Source organism: Oncorhynchus kisutch, linkage group LG12 (genome assembly GCF_002021735.2).
Source record: "Oncorhynchus kisutch isolate 150728-3 linkage group LG12, Okis_V2, whole genome shotgun sequence".
In the NCBI taxonomy this organism is placed as follows: domain Eukaryota; kingdom Metazoa; phylum Chordata; class Actinopteri; order Salmoniformes; family Salmonidae; genus Oncorhynchus; species Oncorhynchus kisutch.
The window spans coordinates 27,616,774-27,643,947 of record NC_034185.2 but is presented as its reverse complement, the minus strand read 5'-3'; the positions used below and the strand labels follow the sequence as shown (position 1 = coordinate 27,643,947).

Here is a 27,174-nt window from a genome sequence, read left to right as displayed (position 1 = left end):
GCGTACAGGCTTCAATTTGAGAGGGTTATCTGGGCTGGAAGGGTTCAGCTGTGCCCCTACAGAATCACACACATAATAACTTCACAGCCAGCTTACAGCAGCCTAAAAAAGGCCAAAGTGTGGTGTGAGAGAGGGTCTTAAGCCAAGCTCATCTCCTCCCAGCATAGCCCTCAGACAGAATCAACGTCAGTCTCCATGACAGGACCAGACAGGGGAAGGGGCGGGGGGTTCAGGGTGCTGAGTGGCCGAGCTGGACTAACCTCCCCCAGGGCAGTAGCAAAGACAGCCTGGGCCCCTCTGCCAGGACCACTGGTTCCCCCAGCCATGGGCCGTAGCCTGCCACTCAAACAGAGCTGATGTGACACCACCATTACGGTGCTACCAGGGGTCTAGAGCTGAGACTACTTTCTCTCTTTCTGTGTCCCTCATCACTCTGTCCTTATCTACTGTATCTCTCTTCCCCTCTCGCAACATCTCGCAGACTCTCTCTCTTGCCTTCTTGCTCATTCGCTATCGGCCTCCCACTCTCTCATCCTCAGTTTCTCTCTCTCACTCTCTTTCAGTTTCTCTCTCTCCATTATCCCCTCAAGTGGGTCCCTGGTGTGTCTGTGTCGGTGGTTGTTTCCCATGGCTGCCCCACTCCAGACAGACAGACAGACAAACGCTCCACTGGCAAAGGGCTACAAATACACACATCCATGTGACTGACTAGGTTAGACTCCCACTCTGACAGTAAACACTGGTGACAAGCAGAGAAGAAGAGTTTCAAGGCATTCAGGAGGGGAACGCTTTGTTGCTCTTCGTTCTTTCTTTGAGAATGAAGAAAGTGCTGATCAGGAAAGACAGACACACACACAGACACACCTGCTTAGGCAGCATGTTGTGTAAGCATTACTGGACAAGCGTTAACAAAAACACAGGTGATTCCCTGGTGATGTTTTGGGTGTGAACAGGACATTAACTGCTGATAGAGCCAAAAGACTTTCATCTGAGTGAGAGAGAGAGAAAAAGCTTGTGGAAAGAGAGCGTGCGAAAGAAGAGATACTGGATATGTGTGATCGGATTCAGGATCGGGGACGTTTAACGCCATTTCCTACTTCACAGTAGGGATGTTAATTATTATGTACAGTACTAGTCAAAACTCATTCCAGTGTTTTTCTTCATTTATACTATTTTCTGCTATTTAGAATAATAACACATATGGAATCATGTAGTAATCATGTAGTAAGTGTTAAACAAATCAAAATATATTTGATATTCTTCAAAGTAGCCACCCTTTGCCTTGATGACAGCTTTGCACACTCTCGGTGTAACATGTGCGCTGAGAGTCAGGAAGTTCAGGTAGTGAGTGTTTTAATAAATAAACACAACTAAATACAAACAAGAAACACAAACAACACACAGACATGACACTGGAACAGAAACAATGACGCCTGGGGACGGAACCTAAGGGACTGACATATATAGGGAAGGTAATCGGGGTAGTGACGGAGTCCAGGTGAGTCTGATGACGCGCAGGTGCGCGTAACGATGGTGACAGGTGTACGCCATAACAAGCAGCCTGGTGACCTAGAGGCCGGAAGGGAGCACACATGACACTTGACATTCTCTCAACCAGCTTCATGAGGTAGTCACCTGGTATGCATTTCAATTAACAGGTGCACCTTGTTAAAAGTAAATTTGTGGAATTTCTTTCCTTCTTAATGCGTTTGAGCCAATCAGTTGTGTTGTGACAAGGTAGCTACTTTGAAAATTTTAAAATATATTTTGATTTGTTCAACCCTTTTTTGGTTACTACATGATTCCATGTGTTATTTCATAGCTTTGATGTTTTCACTATTATTTTACAATGTAGAAAATAGTTTAAAAAATAAATAAAACCCTTGAATGTGTAGGTGTGTCCATTCTTTTGACTGGTCTTTCATATGCCTGAATTACAAACTTGTGTGGGATCCATAAATGTGAATCAAAATGCTTAGTTAGACCTAGTAAATAGCCTAGTTTAGCCAAGGAGAAAGCACCGAGCTACAGTAAAATCGGGAGAAAGGCAGGATCCATGATTAGCTGAGATAATGGAGGGGGATATTAGACAGACTACATTCTGGAGGACAATGCCATGCTCACTCATGTGTTTACATGTGAAATCTTAAAAGAGATGGGTGGGGCTATGGCTTATGAGGGTATGAATGATCCTGAATGGGCGGAAACAAAGAAGGGCTCTCTAGAAAACTTGAAAATCATTCAAGGGCATTTTGTCTCCTACTAGTCTCAAAAGTGGGATAACAAGTTTAGCTCATTGACATTTCCCCCCTCAACTGCAGTGTATGTTATACCATTTTGAAGCTCTGAGTTTGTACTTTTAGAAAATGTTACAAAAAAAGGCAAGCTTGAAAATTCGACATACATGTAAGTTCACCTTCCTGAATTGAGCCACATATGGCCATATCTACCTCCACTGCTATCTACTTGGCTGTCATCTTTTTGGGGAAAGTCATTCGATTTCTAAAAGCTTGTGTACCATGACAAATTATGTAACAGTACTTATGTAAGGAAATTCAACTGGAAAATTAAATATTCCTAAAGTATATTAAAAGGGATCTGACGTTGTTTGGCCAACAGAGGCAGGACAGTTAGATAGTTATCGGAGCCTGACCATGGGTGTAGTTGTGGGAGGGGCTAGTTTTCCCAGTTAGCCCAGATCAACAGAGTTGGCCGAAGCCCAAGGGCCTTTCCAAAACACAGAATTACCAAACCGAGAGAGAGACAGAGAGAGAGACAAATGTAAATATACATAAATAAAGTGCCAGAGAGAGAGACTAGGGGTCTGTCGCAAGCTCATCCATGTATCCACAATGTACATGTATACTGTACATCAAATCAGAGGGGAGGAGAGAGAGCGAAAGAGAGCGAGAGAGAGACAGAGATTTCCAGCAATATTTGTGAACCGTTGCCACAAGAAAAGGGGAGCCGATAGAGCACAAACACCATTAGAAATACAACCTATATTTAACTGTTTATTTATTTTCCCTTTCATAATTAAATTATTTGCACATTGTTACAACATTGTACAGTACATTCAGGAAGTATTCAGACCCCTTGACTTTTCCCACATTTTGTTACGTTACAGCCTTATTCTAAAATGGATTCAATAGTTTTTTCCCCTCATCAATCTACACACAATAGCCCATAATGGCAAAGCAAACAGATTTTTAGACATTTTTGCAAATGTATTCAAAATAAAAAAAAAACTGAAATATCACATTTACATAAGTATTCAGACCCTTCAGTACTTTGTTGAAGCACCTTTCGCAGCGATTACAACCTTGAGTCTTCTTGGGTATGACACTACAAGCTTGACACACCTGTATCTGGGGAGTTTCTCCCATTCTTCTCAAGCTCCGTCAAGGTCCTCTCAAGCTCTGTCAAGTTGGATGGGGAGCATTGCTGTACAGCTATTTTCAGGTCTCTCCAGAGATGTTAGATTGGGTTCAAGTCTGGGCTCTGGCTGGGCCACTCAAGGACATGCAGAGACATGTCCCGAAGCCACTCCTGCGGTGTCTTGGCTGTGTGCTTAGGATCGTTGTCATGTTGGAAGGTAAACATTTGCCCCAGTCCTGAGCACTCTGGAGCAGGTTTTCATCAAGGATCTCTCTGTACTTTGCTCTGTTCATCTTTCCCTCGATCCTGACTAGTCGCCCAGTCCCTGCCGTTGAAAAACATCCCTACAGCATGATGCTGCCACCACCATGCTTCACCGTAGGGATGGTGCCAGGTTTCCTCGAGATATGACGCTTGGCATTTATGTCAAAGATTTCAATCTTAGTTTCATCAGAACAGAGAATCTTGTTTCTCATGGTCTGAGAGTCTTTAGGTGCCTTTTGGCAAACTTCAAGTGGGGTGGAGTGCTGCAGAGATGGTTGTCCTTCTGGAAGGTTCTCCAATCTCCACAGAGGTACTCTCGAGCTCTGTCAGAGTCACATCCCTGACCAAGGCACTTCTCCCCCGATTGCTTAGTTTGTCCGGGCAGCCAGCTCTAAGAAGAGTATTGGTGGTTCCAAACGTCTTCCATTTAAGAATGATGGAGGCCACGGTGTTCTTGGGGACCTTAAATGCTGCATAAATGTTTTGGTATCCTTCCCCAGATTTGTGCCTCGGCACAATCCTGTCTCGGAACTCAACGGACAATTCCTTCGACCTCATGACTTGGTTTTTGCTCTGACATGCATTGTCAACTGTGGGACCTTATATAGACAGGTGTGTGCCTTGATGACAACGTTGCACACTCTTGGCATTCTCTCAACCAGCTTCATAAGGTAGTTACCTGGAAGGCATTTCAGTTAACAGGTGCGCCTTTCTTTCATTCTTAATGTGTTTGAGCCAATCAGTTGTGTTGTCACAAGGTAGGGGTGGTATACAGAAGATTGCCTTAATTGGTAAAAGACCAAGTCCATATTATGGCAAGAACAAAATCAGGTTTGTGGGCTTCCTTGCTCGCGCATGCTTTTTCAGTTCTGCCCACAAATTTTCTATAGGATTGAGGTCAGGGCTTTGTGATGGCCACTCCAATACCTTGACTTTGTTGTCCTTAAGCCATTTTGCTACAACTTTGGAAGTATGCTTGGTGTCATTGTCCATTTGGAAGACCCATTTGTGACCAAGCTTTAACTTCCTGACTGATTTCTTGAAATGTGGCTTCAATATATCCACATAATTTTACTCCCTCATGATGCCATCTATTTTGTGAGTGCACCAGTCCCTCCTGCAGCAAAGCACTCCCACAACATGATGCTACCACCCCCATGCTTCACGGTTGGGATGGTGTTCTTCGGCTTGCAAACCTCCCCCTTTTTCCTCCAAACATAATGATGGTCATTATGGCCAAACAGTTCTATTTTTGTTTCATCAGACCAGAGGACAAAAAGTTTGATATTTGTCCCCCAAAAATACGATCTTTGTCCCCATGTGCAGTTGCAAACCGTAGTCTGGCTTTTTTATGGCGGTTTTGGAGCAGTGACGTCTTCCTTGGAGCAGCGGCGGCCTTTCAGGTTATGTCGATAAAGGACTCATTTTACTGTGGAAAGATACTTTTGTACCCGTTTCCTCCAGCATCTTCACAAGGTCCTTTGCTGTTGTTCTGGGATTGATTTGCAGTTTTCACACCAAAATACATTCATCTCTAGGAGACAGAACGTATCTCCTTCCTGAGCGGTATGACAGCTGCGTGGTCCCATGGTGTTTATACTTGTGTACTATTGTTTGTGCAGATGAACGTGGTACCTTCAGGCGTTTGGAAATTCCTCTCAAGGATGAACCAGACTTGTGGAGGTCTACAATATTTTTTCTGAGGTCTTGGCTGATTTATTTTGATTTGCCCATTATGTCAAGCAAGAGGCAAGAGTTTGAAGGTAGGCCTTGAAATACATCCATAGGTACACCTCCAATTGACTCAAAATGAGGCCAAAACTATTTTGTTTACAAGAAATTTGTGGAGTGGTTGAAAAACGAGTTTTAATGACTCCAACCTAAGTTTATGTGAACTTCCAACAACAACTGTATAACATATATTTATATTTGTTTAACACTTTTTTGGTTACTACATGATTCCATATGTGTTATTTGATAGTTTTGATGTCTTCGCTATAATTCTACAATGTAGAATATAGTAAAAATAAAGGTAAACCCTTAAATGAGTAGGGGTGTCCAAACGTTTGACTGGTACTGTATGTAAATAAGGTATTTCAGTTGTTTATTTTTAATGCATTTGCAAAAATCTCTAAAAACCTATTTTCTCTTTGTCATTACGGGGTATTGTGTGTAGATTGATGAGGAAAAATTGATATTTAATCCATTTTAGAATGAGGCTGTAACGTAACAAATTGTGGAAAAAGTCAAGAGGTCTGAATACTGTCCGAATGCACTGTACATAGCCAATAATAATATAATATAAACTTGTGTTTATTTCCCTTTTTGTTTATTGTCTTTTCCACTTGCTTTGGCAATGTAAACACACGTTTCCCATACCAATAAAGTCCTTGGAATTGAAATTAATTGAATTGAATTAAGAGACCGAGACAGACAGAGAGAGAGAGAGACAGAGAGAGAAATCAGGGGGCTGTCACAAGCTCAACCATGTATCCACATCAGAGTGGAATGCAAACTAAACAAAGGGGCTGAAGATAGATGGCCTCTTTCCTCTTTATCTCCACCATCAGTGTGTGTCCGATGGTCCATATGTGTTGTCACTACACAACTAAACCATAACTTAATCTTAATAGGTTTAAACAGCTCTTGCTTCCAAAGCTTCCATCCGGGAGAACCCTAATCTAGAAGTTCTCCCTAAAGACTTCTCTTAGCAGCGAGGAATATCCTTTGGGACGAAGGGCAGAAACATTAAGGGGGTAATTCAGACCCAAGTTGAGCGTAAAGGGAACTTAATTCCATTTGTATGCACCTTTCTCTCTCTCCACATATTCTGACCTTGAATTTAAGCATGGGAATCGCATGCTATTCACCCGCTATTCATTTGGGGTGGAGATTTAATAAATGAAGGTCTGGCGGAGGTCTACAGATACGGTGTGTTCTGACCTTGACCTAATTCCCTAATAATTCCACCACCTTTACACGTGAGGAAACCATGAATAAGGTCTATCGAAACTGCCGGTTCCAAGTGGAAAAAACATCTACTATCTTTTTTTCTGATATAATCTCCATGCACTGTAATTTATACATTGATAAGAGCTATCGATAAGAGCTAGGTAAATGAGTAATCCGTTTGGAGAAAGGGACTGTAAATACACATAGCAATTGTTTTATCCTATTTTGCCTTATGATCCCTGGAGACAAATGTGAACCCAGTCGTATGGAAGCAAACTGAAAATCATAACAACATTGCATGTTTTGTGGCCCCTTGTCCACAGTGACGTCTGGCCCGAAGAGTATTTAAGAGTATTCTTGTCAAACAGATGGCGACACTACCACAGGAAACTACTGCTAATACTTTCAGGTAGCACTAGACTCTGGTGCATGTTCAAGTACCACATTCTTACCTTCGCTTAGCAGACCACAGACACACACAGACACACACACACTGTTTCTGGACTAAAGTCTTAATCCAACACAGGACACAACAATCTCCACTCTGAGCTGATAAGAGTCTTATATTGAATATGATGTGTGTTTATGTCCGTGTGTTTGTGTGTGTGTGTATACCCATGTATGTGTGTCTGTGTGTTTTCCTACCTGGGATGTGTTTGGCCCAGCCGATGTTGACCACCAGTTCACGGTCGGCAAGGTCACAAAGTGTGGTCAGGGCTTTGATGTCACTGTCGGGGACGGTGGGGTCCGGCATGGCAAAGATACTCTCTGGTTCAGCCACCAGCAGGAGAGAGACCACCTTATTCTCTACCAGACCACCTAGAGGAACTGAGAGACAGAGACCGAGAGAGAGATTTAAAATATACTTTATTAATATCTAAATGCACAAATGTGAGAATGTCATTAGAGACAAAGACAGTGAGAGCAAGCGAGAGAGTAAAAAAGAAAGGGGAGAGTGTTTCATTTTCTTGAAAGTACTACTTAAGTAGTTTTTTGTACTTTACATTACTATTTATATTTCTGACAACTTGTACTTTTACTCCACATACACTTTTTACTCCATACATTTCCCCTGACACCAGAAAGTACTTGTTACATTTTGAATGCTTAGCAGGACAGGAAAATGGTAAAATTCACACAATTATCAAGAAAACATCCCTGGTCCTCCCTACTGCCTCTGATCTGGCGGACTCACTTAACACACACTTCATTTGAAAGTGATGTCTGAGTGTTGGAGTGTGCCCCTGGCAATCTGTCAATTTAAATAAACAAAAAAATGATGCTGTCTGGTTTGCTTAAAATAAGGAACTTGAAATTATTCATACTTTTACTTTTGATACTTAAGTATATTTTAGCAATTACATTTACTCTTGATACTAAAGTATATTTCAAACCAAATACTTTTAGACTTTTACTCAAGTAGTATTTTACTGGGTGACATTCACTTTTACTTGAGTCATTTTCTGACAATAGGGTGCTTTTCCACCGCTGATTCTTACATGTTCTCTTCTGTGGCAGGCCGTGTTGAGGGTTGAGGTAGGGGCTGTTCTCAGAGTCTATCCTTCTCTTGTACTTCTGTCTGCCCCCACGGACCCGGTCCAGACGCACACCTGAGAGAGAAAAGGTGAGAGTAAAGGAGAGAGAAAAAGAGAGAGAAAAAAAAGAGAGAGAGAGAGAGACACACACATTTAGGTCAATTTAACACACACACACACACACAAATATAAAGTCGTGGCCAAAAGTTTTGAGAATGACACAATTATTAATTTTCAAAGTCTGCTGCCTCAGTTTGTATGATGGCAATTTGCATATAATCTAGAATGTTATGAAGACTGATCAGATGAATTGAAATTAATTGCGAAGTCCCTCTTTGCCATGCAAATGAACTGAATCCCCCCCAAAACATTTCCACTGCATTTCAGCCCTGCCACAAAAGGACCAGCTGACATCATGTCAGTGATTCTCTTGTTAACACAGGTGTGAGTGTTGCCGAGGACAAGGCTGGAGATCACGCTGTCATGCTGATTGAGTTCAACTAACAGACTGGAAGCTTCAAAAGGAGGGTGGTGCTTGGAATCATTGTTCCGCCTCTGTCAATCATGGTTACTTGCAAGGAAACATGTGCCGTCTTCATTGCTTTGCACAAAAAGGGCTTCACAGGCAAGGACACTGCTGCCAGTAAGATTGCACCTAAATCAACCATTTACCGGGTCATCAAGAACTTCAAGGAGAGCGGTTCAATTGTTGTGAAGAAGGCTTCAGGGCGTCCAAGAAATTCCAGCAAGCGTCAGGACCGTCTCCTAAAGTTGATTCAGCTGCGGGATCAGGGCACTACCAGTACAGAGCTTGCTCAGGAATGGCAGCAACTTCTCCCAACCATCCAGGAACAGTTTGGTGACGAACAATGCCTTTTCCAGCCTGATGGAGCTCCTTGCCATAAGGCCATAAGATAACTAAGTGGATTGGGAAATAAAACATCTAAATTTTGGGTCTATGGCCAGGAAACTCCCCAGACCTTAATCCCATTGAGAACTTGTGGTCAATTCTTAAGAGGCGAGTGGACAAACAAAACCTCACAAATTCTGACAAACTCCAAGCATGGATTATACAAGAATGGGTTTCCATCAGTCAGGATGTGGCCCAGAAGTTAATTGACAGCATGCCAGGGCGGATTGCAGAGGTCTTGAAAAAGAAGGGCCAACACTGCAAATATTGACTCTTTGCATCAACTTCATGTAATTGTCAATAAAAGCCTTTGACACTTATGAAATGCTTGTAATTATACTTCAGTATTCCATAGTAACATCTGACAAAAGTATCTAAAGACACTGAAGCAGCAAACTTTGTGGAAATGTATATTTGTATCATTCTCAAAACTTCTGGCCACGACTGTACACTAAAACACAGTACTCCTGTTTAGCAGACTACCCCAATGTCAAAACCAGGAGAGTGATGCACTATTCAAGTTAATTTGATTGACATTTCTCCCTCGTGACATCTCTAAGATTATAGGGAGCCTTAGAGAGAAGTCACATTGCTGGCATAGCAACATCAACCCTGTAACACAATATGTTACAGGGTCATCTTAACAAGCTCAGCGGTAACCTTATCGCCATGGAGATGAGGAGCTAACAGCAAGGTTAAGGGGTAAGAAGGGAAACATGGTGTGGGCTGATCACAGCGGTCCCTTTACATACACACACCAACACACACGGACACGCACAAACGCACATAGTTCACGTTTCAAATGTTTTATGTCACGTGCACTAGTACAGGGAAATTCCTTTCTCGCTTGCTCTTTCCCAACACTGCAGTAGTACTATAAAAACAAAAGTAAAGTATAACAAAAACACACGAGAAATAGAAATAAGAAGAACGAGAAAGTAAGTAAGCTATATACAGGATCAGTTCCAGGGTCAGTGCCAATACCATACTCACATTCCACCATCCAGTGATACCCTATACGCCTCCAAAGAGAATCTTGACTTGAGAGAGCTTTTATTAGCATGAGGGGGAAGGGTTAGAGTTGAGGTTAGGGTTGAGGCTAGGGTTGAGGTTAGGGTTGAGGTTAGGGTTGAGGTTAGGGTTACAGTCGAGGTGAGGGTTACGGTTGAGGTGAGAGTTAGGTTTGAGCCAGGATATGGACGTGGGGCTAGAGTTAGGGTTGGGGCTAGAGTTAGGGTTGGGGCTAGAGTTAGGGTTGGGGCTAGAGTTAGGGTTGAGGCTACAGTTAGGGTTGAGGCTACAGTTAGGGTTGAGGCTAGAGTTGGGGCTAGGGTTTGGGCTAGGGTCAGGGGTTTCAGATTCCTAACACATCAATAGTCCCTCAATAGTAAGATAAGAGGGGCGAGGGTTAAGGGGTGAGGGAGGGTATTAAGGATTGCACACGGAGGCCTGGGAAGATGAGAGGGGTATTAAGGATTGGACAGATGGGTAAACTAGGACCCCTGGACCTTAGTGATGTCAGTCCTTCCACTGTGGTCGGAAACACAGTCTGGATTAGTCTAACGGTTGGCAGGTGCTACGGTTTGTGACAGGTGATTAGTGTGTATAGGGAAGGATTTCACTGTGTTGACACACATTGGATTATATGAAAGCAAAGGAGCAATAGGTGTATTAGAGGCACTAAGGTCTGTTCTGCGTGTGTGTGTGTGTGTGTGTGTGTGTGTGTGTGTGTGTGTGTGTGTGTGTGTGTGTGTGTGTGTGTGAGGATGGTCAAAGAGTTACTCATAGGCATCTGAGCTAAGTGTAACTCTTCAGAGAGGAATGTGCTGACAACCAAAGGGACAAGAATAGCCCTGGAGGATAACAGTGTACACACACACACACACACACACCTCTCTGTGTCGGAGAGATCTGAGGGTTCCGATAAGGAGGCGGGTGTTGGGTCACCCCCCCTTCCCCCTCACCCCTGTTTGAAGTCCCCTGCACCTTTCGAAGGGGGATTTACACATTCCCAAAACACACCCAACGGGATCAAGAGCACGGATGTCCACTGAGCACAAGAAAACTTACCCGGATCGTCATTCTACATGACATAATTTCCCCCTGGGAGAGACCTGACACATAGCCATCTGCATGTACTGTATGTGTAGTAGAAAAGCCACTGACAGGGGACTATCTTAAGCTGCCTCGGATAATGGTCTGATGTCATCGAATGCCCTTACTTATTAGCCTACTGCAAGCTTGTTAGTCAGGCACTGGGTCATGAAAGGATGTCAAAAGCTCTTATTCTTTAAAGAGATAAACAAACTAAAGAATGGAGCTATTTTGGGGTATATAATAAGTCCTTACCTATATAATTAGAAATCTACTCATTCTATTTCAACAGTGTGCCCAAAACGTATATTAAGTCTTCCATGTGATTAGTGCTATGTGATATGATTAGCTGCCATATCCTCGTTGACACGCAAGGAAAAACCTGATAGATGCACACTGCTCAGGGGAGACTATGCAGAAAGTCATTTTTCTGATTCAACCACATGAGGTAAGACCAGTGTTCCAAGTAGTGGAACAATTACAATGTTTGTTAGTCCACAGCCCTACTGAATTGTGAAACGGAACACTCATTCTGTGCTCAATCAAATTTTATTCTAGACCAAGGGTCTCTGTCCATTAGCTGTGTGTTGTGCTGACATGGACCTCTCTCTCAGTTAAAAGTCACACCACCCCGTCTCTACCTTTACTGCAGCCCCCCAGAGGAAGAGGGGTGTTACCAGGCACGATGAGGCACGTTGTGAGAACCGCTACCAGGGGGGTTACGACGGGAGTTACGAGGAGCGGTTCACATTTCATGGAGGTCCAGAAACCCCACAAGGCATCTGGTGGAATTTACGAGGGGGGGGGGGGTGAATTGCTATAGGAGCCAGAGCTGGGTGCTGGAGATGCCCTTCCCCTATTAAAAATAAGCTAATTAAAAAAGGAGACACACGCACGAGCAGACGCTCGCCCGCACACACACACACAAGGGGTGACTATAGACAGATGCTTGATCTTCTCACCCTGGTTGAGGGGATGATTAAATCAAAGCTGATGAGCTGAAGGGGGAGGGAGCAGGTAGCAGTAAACTCTTTCCTTCTCTCTCTCCCTCTCTCCCTCTCTCCTTTTGATAAACAGGTGTTGGTTGCTCATACACAGCCTTCAATAAGTGGTTCATACAGTGAAGCTTTGCCTTTTTGGGTCTCTTCTATATTTGGCCAACAATATGTCACCGGCAGCCACACACTCCAGTCCTGACCACAAGACTATGAGACCGCTGCCCCAGACACGCACTATAAAACTCTCCAGAGTCTCTAGGGGCTATAGATGTAGAATGTAAGATATGTCTGTTGTTTCTAGATCATCTATTTCTATCCTGCGCATGTGTGAGTAGTGTGACACATTGGAAAAGAGACTGTATGTCTGAGAGAAAGAGGATAGAGACATGTTCACACACACATACTCTGGCAGATAGCCATTTTCTATTTCGGAGGTACCGTAGCCAGTAGTGTCCTATAAAGATACTGGGCATTGTTCTGCTAACACCATACATGAATACTGAGCAGTGAGCAGTAATGCTAGCAGGCACTAAGGGGCTGGACCTGTTAAACAGGCAAAGGGATTACATTTCCCTCTGAAGTTAAGACAACAAGTCTCCATATGTTGGCAAATCTATTTGTGTAGAGGGAGTCTGGATCCACAAAGACATTCTAGATCCGGATTTGTAGTTGTTCTTCATTTAATTAAAACACTGTTCTAGTACTGAACCGATAAAGATCCACTGGGATACAGAAACATTATGAACACCTACTCTTCCCATGACAGACTGACCAGGTGATTCCAGGTGAAAAATATGATCCCTTATTTATGTTGATTGTTAACATCCACTTCAATCAGTGTGGATGAAAGGGAGGAGACATGATAAAGAAGGATTTTCAAGTCTTGAGACAATTGAGACACGGATTGTGTACACTGAGTATATCAAACATTTGGAACACCTTCCTAATATTGAGTTTCACCCCCTCCCCCACGTTGCCCTCAGAACAGCCTCAATTTGTCAGGGCATGGACTATACAAGGTGTTAAAAGTATTCCACAGGGATGCTGGCCCAAGTTGACTCCAATGCTTCCCACAGTTGTGTCAAGTTGGCTGGATGTTCTTTGGGTGGTGGAACATTCTTGACACACACGGGAATGTGTTGAGAGTGAAAAACCCAGCACCGTTGCAGTTCTTTGCGCACTAAAATAGGTGCACCTGGCACCTACTCCCATACCCCGTTCAAAGACACTTCAGTCTTTTGTCTTGCCCATTCACCCTCTGAATGGCACACATACACAATCCATGTCTCAATGTTCTCAAGGCTTAACATGTTGTTTTCTTTAACCCGTCTCCTCCCCTTCATCTACACTAATTGAAGTGGAATTAACAAGGTTTTCTACGCTCAGTTTATTTTTAAAGGTACATAGAGGAGTACATTTATTTGGCTTTGAGGCGTAGAGAAGTTCCTTCCTCACCTTCTCTCATCATTCCAACGTTGAGACACTTCATGAAGCGACAGGCCTGGCACGACTTCCTCCTCCGCTTGGTGATCTCACACTCACTGGTGGCCGGGCAGCTGTACTCGATGTTACCTGTGGGTGGGAAAGAAAGGAGAGGGGGGATAGATAGAGAGAAATATAGAGAAACAAGTAAAGACAGAGAGGTGAGAGGGAGAGATGGCGAGACAAAAATCCAGTCAAGAAAAGGGGACAATTTTGTCTGTCACTTCTTAAACCTTTCATTAAACCACTTCAAAACAAACAAGATGCTGAAAAGACAGGAAACTCCAACGGGGAAAACTAGGAATATTTCCTGGAAGTCAGCTAATCAGCAGCACTCGGAGCTGCCACATCCTATTAAAATCAGGACGCATCTGATCACCTGATCTAATATAAAAAATGTTATCTGACAGACATCCAGGTATGAACTTTGAGCCTGGGTATGTCCATTTGCATGCGGAGGAGGCTTAAGGAGCCTAAACTAAACGAGGGCCATGACCCTGGAACAGGCACAGTCACAGACAATCACGTTAAAACCAATACCCTAGATGCAGTTGCACCCCTAAAAACTAAAAAAATGTCTCATAAGAAACTAGCTCCCTGGTACACAGAAAATACCCGAGCTCTGAAGCAAGCTTCCAGAAAATTGGAACGGAAATGGCGCCACACCAAACTGGAAGTCTTCCGACTAGCTTGGAAGGACGGCACCGTGCAGTACCGTAGAGCCCTTACTGCTGCTCGATCATCCTATTTTTCTAACTTAATTGAGGAAAATAAGAACAATCCGAAATTCCTTTTTAATACTGTCGCAAAGCTAACTAAAAAGCAGCATTCCCCAAGAGAGGATGACTTTCACTTTAGCAGTGATAAATTCATGAACTTCTTTGAGGAAAAGATTATGATTATTAGAAAGCAAATTACGGACTCCTCTTTAAACCTGCGTATTCCTCCAAACCTCAGTTGTCCTGAGTCTGCACAACTCTGCCAGGACCTAGGATCAAGAGAGATGCTCAAGTGTTTTAGTACTATATCTCTTGACACAATGATGAAAATAATCATGGCCTCTAAACCTTCAAGCTGCATACTGGACCCTATTCCAACTAAACTACTGAAAGAGCTGCTTCCTGTGCTTGGCCCTCCTATGTTGAACATAATAAACGGCTCTCTATCCACTGGATGTGTACCAAACTCACTAAAAGTGGCAGTAATAAAGCCTCTCTTGAAAAAGCCAAACCTTGACCCAGAAAATATAAAAAACTATCGGCCTATATCGAATCTTCCATTCCTCTCAAAAATTTTAGAGAAGGCTGTTGCGCAGCAACTCACTGCCTTCCTGAAGACAAACAATGTATACGAAATGCTTCAGTCTGGTTTTAGACCCCATCATAGCACTGAGACGGCACTTGTGAAGGTGGTAAATGACATTTTAATGGCATCGGACCGAGGCTCTGCATCTGTCCTCGTGCTCCTAGACCTTAGTGCTGCTTTTGATACCATCGATCACCACATTCTTTTGGAGAGATTGGAAACCCAAATTGGTCTACACGGACATGTTCTGGCCTGGTTTAGATCTTATCTGTCGGAAAGATATCAGTTTGTCTCTGTGAATGGTTTGTCCTCTGACAAATCAACTGTAAATTTCGGTGTTCCTCAAGGTTCCGTTTTAGGACCACTATTGTTTTCACTATATATTTTACCTCTTGGGGATGTTATTCGAAAACATAATGTAAACTTTCACTGCTATGCGGATGACACACAGCTGTACATTTCAATGAAACATGGTGAAGCCCCAAAATTGCCCTCGCTAGAAGCATGTGTTTCAGACATAAGGAAGTGGATGGCTGCAAACTTTCTACTATTAAACTCGGACAAAACAGAGATGCTTGTTCTAGGTCCCAAGAAACAAAGAGATCTTCTGTTGAATCTGACAATCAATCTTAATGGTTGTACAGTCATCTCAAATAAAACTGTGAAGGACCTCGGCGTTACTCTGGACCCTGATCTCTCTTTTGAAGAACATATCAAGACCATTTCGAGGACAGCTTTTTTCCATCTACGTAACATTGCAAAAATCAGAAACTTTCTGTCCAAAAATGATGCAGAAAAATTAATCCATGCTTTTGTCACTTCTAGGTTAGACTACTGCAATGCTCTATTTTCCGGCTACCCGGATAAAGCACTAAATAAACTTCAGTTAGTGCTAAATACGGCTGCTAGAATCCTGACTAGAACCAAAAAATTTGATCATATTACTCCAGTGCTAGCCTCTCTACACTGGCTTCCTGTCAAAGCAAGGGCTGATTTCAAGGTTTTACTGCTAACCTACAAAGCATTACATGGGCTTGCTCCTACCTATCTCTCTGATTTGGTCCTGCCGTACATACCTACACGTACGCTACGGTCACAAGACGCAGGCCTCCTAATTGTCCCTAGAATTTCTAAGCAAACAGCTGGAGGCAGGGCTTTCTCCTATAGAGCTCCATTTTTATGGAACGGTCTGCCTACCCATGTCAGAGACGCAAACTCGGTCTCAACCTTTAAGTCTTTACTGAAGACTCATCTCTTCAGTGGGTCATATGATTGAGTGTAGTCTGGCCCAGGAGTGGGAAGGTGAACGGAAAGGCTCTGGAGCAACGAACCGCCCTTGCTGTCTCTGCCTGGCCGGTTCCCCTCTTTCCACTGGGATTCTCTGCCTCTAACCCTATTACAGGGGCTGAGTCACTGGCTTGCTGGGGCTCTCTCATGCCGTCCCTGGAGGGGGTGCGTCACCTGAGTGGGTTGATTCACTGTTGTGGTCATCCTGTCTGGGTTGGCGCCCCCCCCCCCTTGGGTTGTGCCGTGGCGGAGATCTTTGTGGGCTATACTCAGCCTTGTCTCAGGATGGTAAGTTGGTGGTTGAAGATATCCCTCTAGTGGTGTGGGGGCTGTGCTTTGGCAAAGTGGGTGGGGTTATATCCTTCCTGTTTGGCCCTGTCCGGGGGTGTCCTCGGATGGGGCCACAGTGTCTCCTGACCCCTCCTGTCTCAGCCTCCAGTATTTATGCTGCAGTAGTTTATGTGTCGGGGGGCTGGGGTCAGTTTGTTATATCTGGAGTACTTCTCCTGTCCTATTCGGTGTCCTGTGTGAATCTAAGTGTGCGTTCTCTAATTCTCTCCTTCTCTCTTTCTTTCTCTCTCTCGGAGGACCTGAGCCCTAGGACCATGCCCCAGGACTACCTGACATGATGACTCCTTGCTGTCCCCAGTCCACCTGGCCATGCTGCTGCTCCAGTTTCAACTTCCACCTGACTGTGCTGCTGCTCTAGTTTCAACTGTTCTGCCTTATTATTATTCGACCATGCTGGTCATTTATGAACATTTGAACATCTTGGCCATGTTCTGTTATAATCTCCACCCGGCACAGCCAGAAGAGGACTGGCCACCCCACATAGCCTGGTTCCTCTCTAGGTTTCTTCCTAGGTATTGGCCTTTCTAGGGAGTTTTTCCTAGCCACCGTGCTTCTACACCTGCATTGCTTGCTGTTTGGGGTTTTAGGCTGGGTTTCTGTACAGCACTTTGAGATATCAGCTGATGTACGAAGGGCTATATAAATTCATTTGATTTGATTTGAAAACACCCACACAACATGCAAACATATGGACGAGACACACATACAAACACACACTGTAAGGAAACCTGTAAGCTTGCGTCCTTAGAGTTGATCAGGTGTTGATACTAAAACAGGAACTAGGAACTTATCAGCCTACTGGAGGTTTACCAGTACAAAGCCATACACCTCTGGTGTCTGTCCATATATACTGTAACACACGTGGGCACTTCAGGTGAACTCTTAACCCCGTTGTTTATGTGAATTATTGTAAGTGTCTTACCCTGGATGGTCCTCTTGAAGAAAGCCTTGCAGGCCTCACAGGAGGCCACTCCATAGTGGTACCCTGACCCCACATCTCCACACACAAGACACAGCCTCTTAGCCACAGAATCCTGCAAGAACTCACACTTCACCTGGCCATCCTCACCACCAAACCGCCTGGCGGAAGAGAGAAAGAGAGAGAGAGAAAGGGGTTAGACACACATACTGTATGGTACATGCACCCAAGCATAAACCCCTACACACACGCACCTGTTGGCTGTTCCATTGTTCCCCGTGCCCGCTGTGTGTCCGTAGAGCCCTGGTGAGTCCAAGCCGTTGGTGTGGTTGTGACTCTTTCCCAGGAGACCAAAGCTGGAGTTGGTGTCTGAGGAGGAGCCCTCAGGGCTGGGTTGGGATGGGCTGTCCCCCTGGAAGCTGGGGCTGGGGCTGGAGGGCTCGCGCTTTATGGGGGGACAGGAGGTGTCCAAGCCCCTCACCGACATCCTGCCCAGGATACTGACAGGAGGGGGGGGGGGGGGGGATGCATAGGATTAATTTATGGTAACATCTCGTAACATAATGGGCGGTACACTGGCTTGGATGTGTGTATGATGTCCTTTCTGTCTAGATCTATCGGTCAGTTAGAAAACTTGACGTTTATGCAGACCTACACAAATACACCCACCCATGCATACCCATACAACCTCATACCTGTTCTGACCACGTACACACGGATAACCAACAGTCTTCCAGCACCGATGTTTTACCAAAACCTCCTTTATCCCTCCTCTATCCCTTTCAAAAAGAAAAAGGGTAGGAACCATCTTCCCCTTTCTCCATTCTGTCACTCTCTGCCTCTTCCTCTGTGCCTCCTACCCCTATCCCCCTCTCCTGATCCGTTTATCTATCCATCCATCTCCACGCTCACCCACCCAGCCGTTTGCAGTTTCCCACATATGCAAAGCTGAGGTCTATTAAACCAACTTGTTATGACAACAGGAGATTGCGTAGGCAAACATATGGAAATCAAAACAAAGATTCTGGCTCAGAGGTTTATTCTCACAGATCTCTCGGTGAAGGTATGATGTAGTAGATATCACCCATTGTGTTCAGTTACCAGAAGCCAAGTCCTTTTATCAGAATTCCAGCTGTCAAGTTTAGAGTTGTAGAGGTATTAATCTTGGGAATGTAATGTTTCTATGCTAGTGCTGTATGTTAATGGCATTGTTCAAACTGTAAGCCATGTGTTTTCACATTCTACTGTATGGATTTGTGTTCATCCCCCTACATTCATGCATGTTAATGCACAGATGAGCCTGCCCATGTGAGAGATAAGAGCAGAATAGACACTAATGTTGTTATGTGGTTCAGGAACTGGGCACACGTATAATTATTGTAGACGAACTGATACCTACAGTGCACGTGAAAGTATTCCAAAATGTATGGTGTTTACATGCACACGTAAATGCTGTGCTGACCCATGTGGCCGTAGGTTAGCACACACACTATTGTGTGTTGCCATACCCACTCTTAGAGCCACTGAACACGCCAATTGGCGATTGTGTTTTTCTGTTGCTCATTAGAAAAACAAGATTTCAGTCTTGGAAGTGTATTTCCTGACAGATTCTGCATTTGGTTATGGATGTTGTTCCCCCATGAGAGTAGACAGGGGAAGCCTATTTCACTCCCTAAATAATGCCCCACAGTGGAGGTGTCATAATACCCATAAAACCTAGCGGTAAAAAAAAATTCTCCACCATTCATGTTTCCCATGGTGAATTTTTTAAACACTGAAAATAAGGGCTGTCTTTCGTGTAGGCTTACCCTGGCGTGACGTTTTGATAACCATGGAAATCTCTCTCGGACAAGGTGACTTTTATCGATATATTTGGCTCTATTTACTCTCGAATTCTAAAATGCTAATTAGCATCAAAGTAGGCATTAGATAGTTAATCCAGAGATTCTTACCTTTGCCTCGATTCAGCAGTCTCATCCAGATCATAATGGCATTTGTAGTTCTTTATGATAGCCACATTAGGAGCTAATTAGCATTTAATTTGGGGTGGGGGGGGGGGGGGGGGAATACAGGCAAATATATTGATAAAAGTCACCTTGTCTGAAAGAGATGTACAGTTATCAAACCAGGGTAAACCTATACAAAACACAGCCCTTATTTAAAGTTTTTCCAAAAACCACTTTGGCAAAAATGATTGGAACCATTTCCTTGTTTGACCACTAGGTTTTATGACTCATACTATATGAATCTAAGATGACTCAAGAAATCTGTAATACATTTGGATGTTTTTGCCGAGGATGTTTTAGTTGAGCAATTTTACATCTAACTAAAGGTCTTTGGTGCAGTATTCCTTAAATAAAGACATTTGCGACGTGTTGTCTCCTATAAAACAAAGTCAGAGGTGCTGGACAGGTCTGCCTCACTGTCGATGCTACTGGAATGTTGAGCAATCACCGCAGCTGTTCACCCCATGTTAGTGGGCAATGGACATTGTCAAATCAAAACCCAACCTTCATTTATTCGTTTATTCCGTTTTAGATGAGACTGACTTCATGACCAAAATTATCCTATTTATACTATGTAGTCAATTTTGACACTAGAATAAATGTTTCTGACTCATATCGATTTCACATATCCCTTTGAAAATGGCCTTTGTTGCTTTTCAAAGGAAGTGGCTCTTTAAAAATCACTCACACACTCCCTGTCTGTGTGGTGGAACCCAAGCTCTGTTCCTGCTATGTAAATCCGCACGGTAATGACCACCACTCATTTGGTAGGCAAACTATCTGGCTGCCCTAAACATCACTAGAATCAACCATGACCACGCTCTATCGCCCCTTGAAATCCACAGAGAGAGTGATATTGAAAGAAAAAGAGAGATATTGAAAGAACGAGAGAGAGAGAGAGAGAGAGAGACCTCTGTCATTCAAACTTTAACCTTATTCTACTTCAGCTCTAAATTGGATTAACTAATATATTGTTGCCTCCAAAGTGGTCCAACAAAGCTGGCAGAGTACAATGGACTGTGAAGAGACCAGTTTGTTCTCTCATCAGCTATCCATCACACAGGTAGATATTGCTGTGTCAGCTTCCCATAGACCTGAATTAAGGCATTCTCAAATTACTTGGTGGCCATAGATTTTTCTTTCAAAAGGCCCGATTCAGACTTAAGAAATGTACGCCTTTCCTACACATGCCTTTCCTATGCACTTCTCGGTAGTTGGAATTCCGACTTACCTTATGAAGGTGCTTAACTGGCTTTGCAGGCATGGTTCCCTTGCGCACGCTGAATACATTTAATTAAACCACTGGAAAACCTCCTACTTGCTGGCCAATAGATTTTTCTCGTGGAGTTTTCATTCAATAGGGTTTTAGTCAATTTCATCTAAAGCCATCCCTTTAAATTTGGTGTACCTTGAATTTTCTCACTAGAATATATGGAGAGAATGGTTCAGAATATTAGGAATCAATGAAAGAAAGCCATATTAAAAAACACACATTTATCTCCTTTTTAGCACCAATTGGTAGATTTAAAAATACTTAGATCTTGTATATTTTTTAGGGTTAGGAAATTTATAAATAGGAAAGTATTTATGAATAAATAAATAAATAGTTTGGAGAACCTTTACGCACAAATTATAGTGGTGAATCAAAAATAGTGGTTTGACTCATCCTGTAAATTGCCATATTCAATTGTTACATCCATTAAATATTGGAAGGTGAAAAAAAGTCTACATGTCCCAAATAATTGACCAACTTTAGCCTAATATGATCTACTAATGCTAGCGACCCCCAGGAACAACTGCACGGACATGACATAGGAAAGCAAGGTAAATGGAATGGAACAACGCAAAATATAGGCTATAAAATGAAGGAAATGAACAATAAAGTGACACTTATAAATGCATGTGGCTATTACTGATGGTGGCTCCCGATAGTGGCAAATATTAACATGACAGAAAATCCAGGGCACATATAATTATAACACTTGAATGTGTTCAACCCTACAGAAGCCTATATCTTGGGTCTCCTAACCACTCTTATTGAAATGGTAGATTATCAGATACTCAACAAGGTCTGATTTGATGATTACTAAAACAGGATCCATGCGGTAAATATAAAGATCCAGTCCATTTAAAAAATTGTCAGCCTCTTACACTTCAGTGTGGTGATGCAAAAATGCATAGCGCATAGAACTAAAAAGGTATTGTCAGATATTATTCATCCTAATCAGACAGTTTTTTTTACATGGATGATGCATTGGAGATAATATAAGACAAATACTGGAAAAAATAGAACACTAGGAAAAATCTGTGAAACCAGGCCTGGTACTCATAGCCGATTTTGAAAAGGCTTTTGATAAAGTACGACTGGAATTTCTATATAAATGCCTAGAATATTTCAATTTTGGAGAATCTCTTATAAAATGGGTTAAAGTTATGTATAGTAACCCTAGGTGTAAAATAGTAAATAATGTCTACTTCTCGGAAAGTATTAAACCGTCAAGAGGAGTAAAACAAGGTTGTCCACTATCGGCATATATATTTATTATGGCCATTGAAATGTTAGCTATTAAAATCAGATCCAACAACAATATTAAGGGGTTAGAAATGCAGGGCTTAAAAACAAAAGGTGTCATTGTACGCTGGTGATTCACATTTTATTTTAAATCCACAATTTGGATCCCTCCACAGCTTCATAGAGGATCTAGATACTTTTTCTAACCTCTCTGGATTACAAACAAATTATGATAAGTGATATTACGTATTGGATCACAAAAAAATATAAAAAAACGTTTACATTACTGTGTAGTTTACCAATAAAATTGTCTGATGGTGATGTGGACATACTCGGTATACATATTCCGAAAGAAAAAAAATCTCACAACAATAAATGTTTATAGAAAGTTAGCAAAACAGATAAGATCTTGCTGCCATGGAAAGGAAAATACCTGTCTATTTGTGGAAAAATCTCCCTGATTAACTCTTTAGTCATTTCCCAGTTTACCTATTTGCTTATGGTCTTGCCTACACCTAGCGAACTGTTTTATTAATTATATTAGCAAATAAAATGTGATTTTATTTGGAACGGCAAGCCAGACAAAATTGAACAGGCCTATTTATATAATGAATATAAATTTGAATGGCAGAAATGATTAAATATTAAAGCATTAGACCTCTCACTAAAGGTGTCAGCCATACAAAATGTATACTTAAACCAAAACTGGTTCTCTAGTAGATTAGTAAGAATGTCTCACCACATGTTCAAGAATGGCCTTTTCCCCTTTATTCAGATAACAACCTCTCACTTTCGTTTATATGAAAATGAAATAATCTCCAAATTAACGCTATTTTCTAAACAAGCCATAGAAAGTTGGTTGCAATTTCAGATTTATCCACCAGAAAAGACAAAACAAATAATACAACACATATTGTGGTTATACTGAAATAAACTCATTGATAAAAAAAAATAGGACTGGTGAAAATTATTAGGCATTTGGAAAGGGATGAAAGTAAGAAAATTGTCTCTTGGCCCTGCATTAAAAGACCACAATTAGTTAATGAAAATTGTAATATATAAAATTTAAAAAACAATTTAATTTAATGACCCAAAATGGACCGCTGTGCCATATAGATTGCAAAATAGTTGGGAAGAGATTTGCGATGTACCGATTCCATGGTACATGATTTATGAACTGATTAACAAAATGACGCCGGATTCAAAACTAAGAATTCTTTCTTTCAGCCAATAGAACGTTAAATATATGGGGGATACAACCATCTCAGCTCCGCAGATTTTTCTGCGAAGAGACAGAATCATTAGATCATTTGCTTTGGTACTGTCCATATGTAGCTTGTTTTTGAACGCAGGTCCAGGAATGGCCAAAGAATTGCAACATTTAACTGGAGCTAACTCTGCAGATAGACTACTTGCTGATTTGAAAAGTAATTGTCAATTGATCAATAATATAACACTTTTAGCATAAATGTTTCTTTAATTTACCATCTGTAGAAACTATGAGAATAGAAAGATTCAGAACTTTTTTGAAGCAATCCAATATGGATGGTGTTGAGAGACAGATGTGAGGGATTGAGTGGAGCTGAAGGGTGGGACTAATAACAACAAGATATCTAATGTAAAATATACTGTGTCCGTAAAATGTATATAGGTTCAGAACTTTTGTGAAACAGCACAGTTACAAAATATATGGCAAATAGAAATCAAACGGGGTGGTCTTCAGAAATAGATGAGAGAGGTTGAGGGTAGCAGAAGGATAGGAATAAAAACAAACAAAATATAACTACTTAAGCAATAAGGCACGGGGGGGGGTGGTATATAGCCAATATACCAACGGCTAATGGCTGTTCTTAGGCAGGACGCAACGCTGCAATATTACATTTACTTAGGTATTCAGACCCTTTACTCAGTACTTTGTTGAAGCACCTTTGGCAGCGATTACAGCCCTCAAGTCTTCTTGGGTATGATGCTACAAGCTTGGCACATTCTCTGCAGATCATCTCAAGCTCTGTCAGGTCAGGTGGGGAGCGTCGAAGCGCAAATATTTTCAGGTGTTCGATTGGGTTCATGTCCGGGCCACTCAAGGACGTTCAGAAACTTGTCCCGAAGCCACTTCTGCGTTGTCTTGGCTGTATGCTTAGGATCGTTGTCCTGTTGAAAGGTCAACCTTTGCCCCAATCTGAGGTCCTGTGCGCTCTCGAGCAGGTTTTTATTAAGGATCTTTCTGTACTTTTCTCCGTTCATCTTTCCCTCAATCTTGTAGTCTCCCAGTCCCTGCCACTGAAAAACATCCCCACAGCATGATGCTGCCACCGCCATGCTTCACCGTAGGGATGGTGCCAGGTTTCCTCCAGACGTGACGCTTGGCATTCAGGTCATAGAGTTCAATCTTGGTTTCATCAGACCAGAGAATCTTGTTTCTCATGGTTTTAGAGTCTTTTAGGTGCCTTTTGCCATGAGCCTTTTACTGAGGAGTGGCTTCCGTCTGGCCACTTTACCATAAACACCTGAAGAGTGGTGTGCTGCAGAGATGGTTGTCCTTCTGGAAGTTTCTCCCATCTCCACAGAGGAACTATGCAGCTCTGTCAAAGTGACCATCAGGTTCTTGGTCACCTCCCTGACCAAGGCCCTTCTCCCCTGATTTCTCAGTTTGGCCGGGCAGACAGCTCTGGATCAATGGAAACAGGATGCACCCGAGCTCAATTTCAAGTCTCATAACAAAGGGCCTGAATACTTATGTAAATAAGGTATTTCAGTTTTTTATATTTTTGATCAAATTTGCAAAACATTTGATAAACCTGTTTTTGCTTTGTCATTATGGGGTATTGTGTGTAGATTGATGAGGAAAACATTTTATTTAATCCATTTTAAAACAAGTCTAACTTTTTTTTTAAAGATGGAAAAGGGTCTGAATACTTTCCAAATGCACTGTGTATATACACTACCGTTCAAACGTTTGGGGTCACTTGTCCTAGTTTTGTCCTAGAAATGTCCTAGTTTTCCATGAAAACATACATGAAATGAGTTGCAAAATTAATAGGAAATACAGTCAAGATGTTGACAAGGTTATAAAAAATGATTTTTAATTTAAATAATAATTGAGTCCTTCAAACTTTGCTTTCGTCAAAGAATCATCCATTTGCAGTAATTACAGCCTTGCAGACCTTTGGCATTCTAGTTGTCAATTTGTTGAGGTATTCTGAATTTTACCCCATGCTTCCTGAAGCACCACCCACACACTGGATTGGCTTGAAGGGACCTTCTTAAGTACCATACGGTCAAGCTGCTCCCACAACAGCTCAATAGTGACTGTGCTGGCCACTCCATTATAGACATAATACCAGCTGACTGCTTCTTCCCTAAATAGTTATTGCATAGTTTGGAGCTGTGCTTTCGGTCATTGTCCTATTGTAGCAGGAAATTGGCTACAATTAAGCGCCGTCCACAGGGTATGGCATGGCGTTGCAAAATAGAGTGACAGCCTTCCTTCTTCAAAGCTATGAATCATATAAGTGAAGACTTTACCACTACGTTCTTTTGGTGGTTGACAATAAATTAAAATGTGGATTGGATTAATGACATCTATTATAATCAACAGAGATTCGTGAATGATACTGGGGATGCAGTAAAGGGGTTCTCTGATCAATTATCCGCCACCTCCCTCATGACCTGGTAAAATAGACTGACTCTCGATATGTTAATTGACAGAAAAGGGCAGGGTATGTAGAATGATTGGGGTTCATTGCTGTATGTTTATTTTTTGATAACACAGCTCCAGACGGATCAGTGACCAAGGCCCTGGCTGGTTTAACTTCTTATGGCTGCAGGGGCAGTATTGAGTAGCTTGGATGAGAGGTGCCCATAGTAAACAGCCTGCTCCTCAGTCATAGTTGCTAATATTTGCATATTATTATTAGTACTGGATATAAAACACTCTGAAGTTTCTAAAACTGTTTGAATTACATCTGTGAGCATAACAGAACTCATATTGCAGGCAAAACCTGAAAAATTCCACTTCCTGTTTGTATTTTTTCTGGGGGTGGCAGATTTTCTACCAAGCTCTCATTGAAATTACAGCAAGATATGGATGAGTTTTCACTTCCTACGCCTTCCACTAGATGTCAACAGTCAATAGAACTTTGTCTGATGACTAATGTGAAGGGGGGGGGGGGGGGGGTCGAATGAGACAGGAAATAGTCACCACTGCCACGAGTTGACCATGCTTTCACCATGCGCGTTCACATGGGAAGGACCTGCGTTCCACCACTCATCTGAAGTCATTCTAATTCTCAGATTGGAACGTTATTCAAGATGTATATAAACATGTTTCTACTGACTGTTACAGAACTTTTGGACATTTCGTCACGTTATAGTGGACGCGCTTTGTGACTGAAATTGTTTACCAAACGCGCTAACCAAAGTAGCTATTTGGACATAAATAACGGACATTTTCGAACAAATCAAGCATTTATTGTGGACCTGGGATTCCTAGGACTGCATTCTGATGAAGTTCATCAAAGGTAAGGAAACATTTATCATGTATTTTCTGGTTTCTGTTGACGCCAACATGGCAGCTAATTTGGCTATTGTTCTGAGCTCCGTCTCAGATTATTGCATGGGTTGCTTTTTCCGTAATGTTTTTTAAAAATCTGACACAGTGGTTGCATTAAGGAGAGGTATATCTATAATTCCATGTGTAAAACTTGTATTATCATCTACATTTATGATGAGTATTTCTGTTGAAACGATGTGGCTATGCAAAAATCACTTGATGTTTTTGGAACTAGTGAATGTAATGCGCCAATGTAAACTCAGATTTTTTTATATAAATATGAACTTTATCAAACAAAATATGCATGTATTGTGTAACATGAAGTCCTATGAATGTCATCTGATGAAGATAAAATTAATCACTAACCTTGAATTCTCTATTTCTGCTTTTTGTGACTGCTATATTTAGCTGGAAAATGGCTGTGCTTATTGTGGTTTGGTGGAGACCTAACATAATTGTTTGTAGTGCTTTCGCTGAAAAGCCTATTTGAAATCGGACACTTTGGTGGGATTAACAACAAGATTAACTTTAAAACGATATAAGACACATGTATGTTTTAGGAATTGTAATTATGAGATTTCTGTGGTTTGAATTTGGCGCCCTCTATTTTCACTGGTAGTTGTCATATT

At 42.1% G+C, this 27,174-nt stretch overlaps 1 protein-coding gene across 2 annotated transcripts in view; it reads right to left on the bottom strand.

Annotated features, from left to right (window-relative positions):
• LOC109900817 (estrogen-related receptor gamma) overlaps positions 1-27,174 on the bottom strand; it is a 43,893-nt gene that overhangs the window by 5,061 nt on the left and 11,658 nt on the right. For both annotated transcript variants that reach the window (XM_031837314.1, XM_031837313.1), the window contains exons 2-6: positions 17,730-17,975; positions 17,479-17,636; positions 13,587-13,703; positions 8,094-8,204; positions 7,240-7,422 (exon numbers count right to left, since the gene is read on the bottom strand). In XM_031837314.1, coding sequence (XP_031693174.1) covers positions 7,240-7,422; positions 8,094-8,204; positions 13,587-13,703; positions 17,479-17,636; positions 17,730-17,962 — 802 coding nt within the window. In that variant the 5' untranslated portion in view covers positions 17,963-17,975. The remainder of the gene's footprint in view (positions 1-7,239; positions 7,423-8,093; positions 8,205-13,586; positions 13,704-17,478; positions 17,637-17,729; positions 17,976-27,174) is intronic.